The 9,227-nt window shown below is 40.4% G+C and overlaps 1 protein-coding gene across 1 annotated transcript in view; it reads right to left on the bottom strand.

Moving 5' to 3' along the window:
- Positions 1 to 4,746: 4,746 nt before the first annotated feature.
- The window catches only part of SLC9A2 (solute carrier family 9 member A2), a 35,451-nt gene continuing 30,970 nt past the window's right edge, over positions 4,747 to 9,227 (bottom strand). The window contains exons 11-12 of the mRNA XM_081996418.1: positions 7,745 to 7,835; positions 4,747 to 5,634 (exon numbers count right to left, since the gene is read on the bottom strand). Of these exons, the coding sequence (XP_081852544.1) occupies positions 5,264 to 5,634; positions 7,745 to 7,835 (462 nt within the window). The 3' untranslated portion in view covers positions 4,747 to 5,263. The remainder of the gene's footprint in view (positions 5,635 to 7,744; positions 7,836 to 9,227) is intronic.

The following is a 9,227-nucleotide window of genomic DNA, read 5'->3' as shown; positions in this document are numbered from 1 at the left end:
TGTCCTGTTTTCTTTTCTCTGAATTTACTCACAGCAGCAGCATCAGTACCATGAGGTCAGTACCATTCTCATTTTCTGAGAACAGGTCGATTAATTGAGCAGATAATGCAGCAACAAAACAGAACAAGTGTTGCTTACTAACTGGCTTGCTCGTTACTTCAAGCACTCCATAATGCCATCGCATTTTAGCTGATGGGAACCTCTGTGGGTACGTTCAGGTGATGCCAGCCCCCATTTGGTTATGGGTGCTGGGGAAATACCCCTGGGAAAGTGATGCTTTATAGCTTGGTGCTTCGGGATTTGAGAACCCAAGACTCAACTGTGCTGTTACTGCTATAATTTTGAAGACTCATTCACAGACAGCTGATCATGAATCTTGTAAGGGAGTATATTGGAGCCTGAACTTCAAGAATCGAGTGATTGTGAGTGGAGCTCAGACTTCTTTCTCAGAAAAATGGAAGAGTTTGTGGAGCTTGTTTTAAATAGAAGCCTTGAGAAACTTCTGTTTTAACTTACAATGAGAAATTAAGCCAAATAATTACTAGTTATTTTAAATCCTAAATTAGCATCGAAGTATTTTTGAGATGTGCTACATGATAGGAACCGCTCTTCCATTCTGTCAAATTTGAGTAAATAGGAGGTCGTAGATATGAAAAATAAAAGAAGCTGAGGTATTTAAAATGCCTTTTCCTTTTTGTGGCAAAAAATGACTTTTTGAAACAAAACCTGTGGCAATGAGAATACTGTTGTAACTCACAAATCACAAATTTAAACCTGAGCACATTTCAGATCATGAACCAGTGAGACTCACTAGAGCAGCACATGTAACTATTGCTTTCTCTTCTGCAACCTCAGTCCTCATTCTGTCAAATCTCACAGGATAAAGAGGCTTCCAACACACATCAGCGCTGTGCAGGAACCGCATCAGCGTTTGCTGAATTGTGAGAGGAATGATGCTAACCCAATCTCCCATCGTGTTGTCCTGTTAGAAGATCTGTCTACCACCTGCAAGAATAATTCTTCTAATGGATAAAATTCTCAAGTGGCTCAACACAATATTCCAAAAGCGGCAATTTTCATGCCCAACTTCGATTAAATCCCAAATGCAAAGTTTCCTTCAACTGTTCAGAGGAGAAGTAAGCTGCCATGCATTTTAACAATATTTTTTAAGTAGCTCCCCATTTAGCTGGCCACCTAATAAATAGGCCAAGAGGGAGGTGAAACTATTTGACTTTAAAGTTGTAAGACAGCTTCCTCATGGTCATTCACACAACTGACAGTGCACAGCTGCCAGTTCATCTAGAAAGTGCAAATTATATCTGCTAAAATAAGGGATAAAAAAAGAAGTGTTAGTCCTCCTATCTCTCCCCAATTTAAATAGCACCCAAATCAGGTAGTCCATGAACTCTCTCTCTACTGTGTCCTAAAGCAGTTCCTCCTCATGCTTGGACTTGATACCCCCTCCGTTATGTTTTCTGGCCTGAGCCTCCAATCTACTGTTGGCCTGGCTGGGGCTGTGCATTGCAGATGCCATGTTTTAAGTATATTTTTATAGGATCAGAGCTCTTGTAGTACAAAAAGCATTCCTCCAGCCAATTTCAAAATCCTTCATCTTTTCTTCAGGAGCTGGGGGATGTTGGCAGAACAATTTTGGAAATGGTGACCAGCTAAAGCATTTCTTGCAGTGTCAGCCTTAAAACGTTGCTGGTGTCTGGAATTGCTGGACTTGGCATTTCTTGAAAAAGGTGGTGCAGGGTGCAGTGACCAGAGCTACCAAAGACCCCAAGATACTCTTCATGACAGCATGCATGTTATTTTGGCCAAATTTTTAACTTTGTTTCTCCATGTGACTTTTATGTGGCTTCAGTGGAGAAGGATATTCTCAAGCTTCTAAATTGTTATGCCGCATGGTTTTCTTTTGTTGAACAGCTGTGGTTTCAGTGGAGCTTGCATTTGATACCAAGTAGGACAGGCCTTAAAATGTTGCCTCTTACGGCAAATTATTCTCATTTTCTCTTTCAAGTATCTGCTTAAAACAGATAAATGGATGTCTATCTACTCTCTAGCCCTTGCTATACCTACTTTCTTACCCTATTTACTTTTAATTTATAGGCCTCTCAGCAGCTGAAGGGGGAAAGAAACGATCAGAAAACCCTAATTCACAGTGTAATACATGTTTTTATACTGTCTCATCCCTAAAACTGGGCAACTGGGCATCGTGCCTCCTCACGGAGGCAGTAAAATATCAATACTATGGAGTGTACTAGGGAGCCCGTCTGGAAACAAAAAATTTGTACGTGGATTTGGCGAGTTTCCCAGTCACCGCTGAAGATGCAGTTTCCTGAAAAAGTGGAAAACATGTCCCCAGTCAATGCATGACTTTCCCCATCAGATGGTGCTCGAGGACAGATTTATTTGGCACCTCATTCTCCAGATGACAAACTCTCTTTGATACAACATTAAGGAAAAGGCTCCTCTGCAAGCTGAAGTTAGATGGGCCTTTTAGAAAGATCAAAAAATGCTATTGAACTTGTTTTCTCTTTGCAGGAAAAGAAAAAAGAAGATAGGAAAAGGCAAACCTCTGACCCAAACCAGAGCAAGAGTTATGGAGACACAGCCTGTGTCACCTGCTGCTATTGTTGCTACTGAAAAGGAGAACACCCAGGAAAGGAGTTGCTAGAGGTGATGAGGGTCTGACCCGGCAGTAGTGGAAAAGAGCCTGAAAAGGGTGGGAGGAGCAGGAGTGAGGAAGGGAGAGGGCACTTGCAAGGAGGCAGCGTCCCAGGAGATTTGTGATTCTGCTTCACAGTGTAACCATGCTGGAGATCTGCCTTTGGAAAGGCAACAACATGCTAGCGTGTTTTGAAGCACCAAGAGTTTAAGACCATATTTCATTAAAAATTACCTCCAACTTGATGCGCTTGTACTATGGGATGCCCACTTCAAGTGCCAATGATGTGAGCATGCACTGTACTAGCAGACAATCAGCAAAGCAGTAAGGTTCCTGAAACCTGCATTCATTATTTAAAGTTGTGCCATAAAAAATGACAACCATTTGGAAAAAAAGCCAACTTTCCCCAGACACAAGGCAATTGCTTGGTCATTACCAGCACATGAATGAGAAAGCTCCACAGGCAGTAAACTAAATGTTGATGTGCAACATTTCACATTTATTTATTTGGTCAGATTTCAGATAGACCTGATATAAAACAACTAATCTAGACAGTATGATCTGCAAGGAGGACGTGGTTTCAAAACTGAAATCCAAACTCAAGGCTTCTTTCTTACTCAAACGGGATCCTGATAATGCAGTGACAGAGTACTTGCTGACAATTTCACTGATGAAACATATTTTTCTGTTGAAAGACAAATTCAAATTTGTTTTTAAAGCTTGCTGGCTTTGTTTGAACCCAGTTTTATTTCCAAACAGGAGATGATCATTAAAGGATAGCTAAGTATTGCCTTCCACAAAAATAATTTGCTGAGAGTAGCCATGAACATTTGACTGACATTTCTAGGGTTCACATAGCCACCCTTCTGCAGCTTCACCTTTGTGCTTGACACACAGCAGACACTTCCATAGCTGGAATGGAGGAAAAAGACTAAAAGACCTGTGCCAGTAAAACAGTTTAGCAAGGCTTGACATTTCAAACATATATGTGAAATAAATATTTTGGAAAAGCTGTTAGAAGGAGGAAAGTCTTAAATTCCCATTTATAAAACTAATTTATCAACCCCGCATGTGAACCTTTGAAAGAAGTCTACCCTGTGATTTTAAAAGGAAATTCTGATTTTTAATAGTTCAAAACAAACTTAAATAAAAAAAAATAATCTTATTGCCCACAGATTTAGAAATGTGCTAATGAAAAAGTAAAGATTTCACAGTGTACATTCTTCAATGAAAGTTATCTATCTTGTAACAAGTAGAATGAAAATTATTTCTGCATTGTGCTGAAATGTGTATCTGTGCTAAAGCAAGCTCAAAACTTAAGAAAGATTAAGTGGGACAGAAAGTGCAAATTCCTGAGAGCTACAGTTAAGTATCATTTATTTTAATGCATCCTCCCTTCCCCATATGCACTCAAATGGCGGCCATTTACACTAGGATGCAGAAGTCCGTGTTTCTTATGGGTGTTATTAAGGTGCACAGTGACTTCAACTGATTCCAGGGCCCTGCTGTGCTACTTTTCTGTACAAAAAAATTAGATGGAACATTTTTGTTCCTTGGAGTGCATAGCTTAGACAAAGAAAAGGTTATCTTTCCCCTTTTACAGATGAGGAAACAAAAAGCAAAACAAGTTGACCAGGGTCACAAACGTGAGTGAACAAGCTTTCTTGAGTCTCAGTGGTCCCTGACTCAAACAGGAGACTGCTTGCTTTGCCTATGTGCAGTGCTCTCCAACTATTCTACTGCTGTATTTGTACTGCAACCAAGAAACTAAAGTGCAAAAAAGCAATTTTGAATAAGAACATTATTTATCCGCTTGAAGTTTTCTCTTTTTAGGGTGCTCTTAGCTCTTGTTGACGTTAGTGAAAGTCAAGGTAATTTAGATCTCCTTTGGTGATCCTCAGTTCCTTTCACAGGTAACATATTGCCAAAAATTCAGAAAGGAAAAATTCAAGCTCTTCAGGTCTTGTCTCTGTTGCAACTCCCTTCTATAGACTGTATTTGCAATTCTGCTCCTACAGCTTATTCCTTCTCTCTCTTTTTCTGCATCGCAGCTCTTTGAACAAACTGGGCTTCAGGAATATATTTATTCTTTTTACAAAGTCTGTATGATAGGTGCATTGTGCAATTTTCAGTGTTACTCTTATTAAAGCTCTGGTTAAAACAAGTATTATTTGATTATAAATAGAATCTGAAATGATACAAAGTTTTTTTAAGAACTCATTCATCACTGGACTTTCAACAATGATTTTTGATGGATAATTGGGTATTGAACCTGCATGACTTGGTTCCACAAGAGATGATGTGATAAGGCACATTTCCAACCTATCTTAATAGTGGAAATAATGTAATTAAAGCATTGCCATAAGTTATTCATAAAAGGGATTTTTTTTTTTTTTTTATGTCTTCAGCTTTGCAATTGCTCCAGTATTCCTTTTACTTAGTTAATGGCATTGACTTTACACAAATGGAAGTGGTTAGACCCACATTGAGGCTTGGTGGTTTTTCAGTGGATCCCATAGTCTGATCAGATAGTTTAGAATCCTAATTCGTTACATCCATGGTTTATTACCAATAGTTCTCTTTCTGCTATGTTCAGTATGGCTGGTTCTCAGGCTTATTTCTCTGCCTTTCCCCTTGCGATGCCTGCCTGACTAACCGTGGTGGTGGCATAGGTCTTGCTGACCCGTGGTCTGCAGTCAAATCTTCCCTGCTCAAAGTGCCAAATCTTGGTCTCGTCAGCAGTGGCTGCCTGAACCCAATGGATGGCTGAGGCAAGGTGCTTGGCTCCTGCTGCCCTCCTCGTCCGTCCTGGCTCCCGCCAACTTCATTCTTCCACTCCACCCTAAACTCAGGCAGTGGCCTCTGCTGCCTCAGTCTCTGGTCTCTCAAGATTTTCCCTGCCCTTGGTCTTAGATTGAGCACTGTGGTAGCAGCATCCATCTCCGAGTCACTGCTGTCGCCCACTGTTAATTGAAAACAAAATTAAAATTTTCGGTGCAGAATATTACAGTTTCAGGAATATTCAAATAGCAGCACACTGAGCACTAACAGCCATAGAAGAAAGTTTCCCCGTGTTTCCTGAATTCAGTGCTTTCTGATTAGACCCAGTAATAGACACTTCACTCTGCCATGACAGAGGATAGATTTGACTTACAAACATCCCTCCCCTCAAAACTCTGATTTTTAGAAAGCCCTCCCTCAGCTGCTCCTTAATCGCCAAGTGCCTCCCGTTTGACTTGATGTTTCCCCAGTTTTGGCTCTGGACATGGAAAAACCTGTCTCTCTCCGAGCTGCTTGTGGTCTAGTCCCCGTTTACGTCCAAGCAGGATACAAAAATGAGATGTCTCACCCTCACATCCCATGAAATCTAATCTGAGAGGCATTTCCAGAGCACAGCATGTAAGGGGCTCTAGAAACTTGCCTTTGGAAAAGGAGTGTCAAAGGATCTCCCAAGGTCAATGTACAGACAGGAGGAAACGTCCCATCCTTTCATATGCCTGAATGTGCATAGAAAATCCATAGGGCAAATCTCACAGGTTGCAAGTGCTGCAAGAATCTTTCACCCTCTCAAAGCAGGGTAGAAAATGGTCAAGGGAAAGCTGTCATAATCATTCAGGGAATGCTCTTAAATGATCGCTATCGGGTGAACCAAGCTGGAAACTTTCTGGATGTGTACATGTGCATATATTTTCCCCAGCAGACTTCTTTTAAATTGATTAACATCTTCATCAAAACTTGCACACTTCAGTCATTTGGTAATCGTTTTAACAATCATTTATGAATACCTCAGATTTGTTCTTAGACTTAAGTCAGGTATGATGTTTTAAATATATCAAAGCAAAGAACTGCGTATCATGCAACTGTCATAAGAACAACTGCCATTAGTAGCCTACGTGTTATTTCTTTTTAAAAGGTGAGGAATGGGTCATCAAAATATATTACCACATAGTTGTCCATTCACACAGATAATTATATATCAAGGAAGGTCTTCATCAGACTGTGTTTGCAGGCTTTTTTCCTCCCTAAATATGTCAAATAATATATTTGTTGACAATTGACTAATCTGGAGGCACATTTCCTCTGTAATTCTAGGTGACAGTAGGTGACCTCTGCAGACATGACTACAGAATAAAAGGCATCCTACATTCAGGAGAGCAAAGATGTAGTTATTAACAGGCAAAAACATGTTCTATTGCTATATTAATTTGGAGGAGTGGGAAACTAACTGGGGTGGGGATCAGGACATTTTGGTGACTGTGCAGAGATTTAATCTTCCCAGCAAGAGATCTTGATGGTTGCTTGCTGCGAAAGGAAATGCTCCTGAGCATGGTATAAGCATGGTAATGCAACCAGCAATAATCAAAAGTAATATATAGAATTGGACAAAGTTTTCACATCAGATGGTTGTCTTCCTCCTGATTTTTTATTTTGTTGTTAGAACTCAAGAACTTAAATATAAAACATATGTGAGTTTAGACAGAAAAAAAAAAAAGAAGACATTTTGGTTGTAAACCACAGCATTTTGAGATGTTCTTCATAAGAACTATAAACCAGAGCTCATGCCCTCATTCTCCTCTCTGCTTTGTTTCTCAGAGCAGTGTCCTCTACCCTGACCCCGGTGAGAAAAGAAACCAAATAGGCTCATAATCCAAGAGGGGATCTGGACATTATGGAATAAAGACAAGGAGAATGAGCTATGGCAGTGTTTCTGGTGCAGGAGTGTTTCAGGCTGCTGCTTGTTCACATGAGGAGATGTGCTGGGAGGACTACGCCGCTACGGCATTTGAACTGAGAAAGCCCCAGGAGACTCTGCGTGCTTGGGCATTTCTCTACATTCAAATACCTGCTTTAGGACCCATTGCTTTTAATGCTGCAAGACCTCTGCTGAATATCTAACACCTAGAAATATGCCTTGAAGGTATTAACTCTAGAATGAAAGCATGTGCACATAAAACATTTAATATTTATTTGAAAAATAATATGCTGATTTCTCTATGTCATCATGGCAAAACTCCTTCTATGCAGGGAAAATGACTGCAGCACAGTAAGAGACAGCAGAAAATTTTTCATTACCTCTGGAAGATGTTTTATTTCTCACTCGTAGTTTCTCTGGGAGTTTAGTGTTTTTAGGAAGTGAAAGGAATCTTTTCGTATTTGCAGCAGCCTGCGTGCAAAGATATATAAGAAATGTTAAGTTACTGCAGACTGAAGTACCTGCGTAATGTATGTTAAGACACACGACTGAGGCTTGAATGGTTTTATGTAGCTAAAGGGCTGGAGAGTAGTTTGGGATTAGCTAATATGTGATCTTTTACTACACACTCAACGCTGATTGCTGGTTGAGGTCTGTGCTAACTAAGGTAAAGACTGAGTAATCTCAAGCAGCTTAATCAAAGGAAAGCCTCGTGATATGCCCTCTGAGATCAAAGTTAATAAATGTATGTTCTCTAACCTCAACCCTAACTGTACAGTTTTTCCTAAGGAAGGTAAACACTGTGAGCCTATTAAACTGTCTTTATCTCAGACCGTGAGTTTCCTCGCTTTTCCTCTTCCGATTCTCTCCCCCGTCCCACCGTGGGGGAGTGAGCGAGCGGCTGCGGGGGCTTGGTTGCTGGCTGGGGCTAAACCACGACAGAAGGCAAATGCTGCAAGCATGGCATTACTTCATACAACTACAGTTTGAAATTTTCTGTTAGTCAGCTGCAAAAATCAGGTTGAGACTGAAGCTCGGGCACAAGAACTAATCTGTATTCTGATCCTGCAAGCGCTTTATACATATAAATGACTCGATACAGTTGACTAGTCACACTGAAGTTGATGGGGAAGTTAGGCACCAGCGTGATCATTTACCAGCTCAGGGCATAAAATCCTTGTTTTCCCAAGACTAAGCTCTAAAGGCCCTGGGAGCAGAGCACACCTCATACTTCCTGGAACATGAGAGGTACTTTCCAGGACAGGTTGCTTTTTTTTAAGTTCAGAAGTTTCTCAAGGGCATCCTTTCTTACATTTGTTACAATCCTTTACAATCTTAAAAACCTTTACAATCTACCAGCTCTCCTCTGTTCGTACCATTCATTGTTGCACACTCAAAGGGAACCTGAAAGGAAATTTCTTTTCCATGAGAGATTTTTCCTCTTTGGATGTTGTTGTGCTGCCCAGGACCTCTATGCTCCCCTCTGTGGTGGATTTATCCAAGGCTAATTATTTTTAAAATTACAGCCTGTGCATTTTAAAAAGCTGTCAGACACCTTGTATCTCTCCCTGCCCCAAAAATGTCTCAGTCCTGCTAAGGCTCTTCATCAACCCACCTACTAAATCATTTCTTCTTATGACAAAGACAACATATGTAATTGTGGTTGAGAGGGAAAAAAATAATTCAGGAACAAACTGTCACAATTAACACCACAGTAGCCCCAGTAATGATCACAAATGAGATATAGCACTTATTCAGAACATCCTCAGCTGCTGAAGGACACCTGTATCAATGAAGACAACAGTTACTAAATATACCTGTAACATGAAAATACATATTCATTGGATGGTTAACTTCCCTGGT

The sequence above is a fragment of the Phaethon aethereus genome (assembly GCF_964289735.1).
Source record: "Phaethon aethereus genome assembly, chromosome: 1".
Taxonomy (NCBI): domain Eukaryota; kingdom Metazoa; phylum Chordata; class Aves; order Phaethontiformes; family Phaethontidae; genus Phaethon; species Phaethon aethereus.
This window is presented reverse-complemented; position numbering and strand designations above follow the sequence as displayed.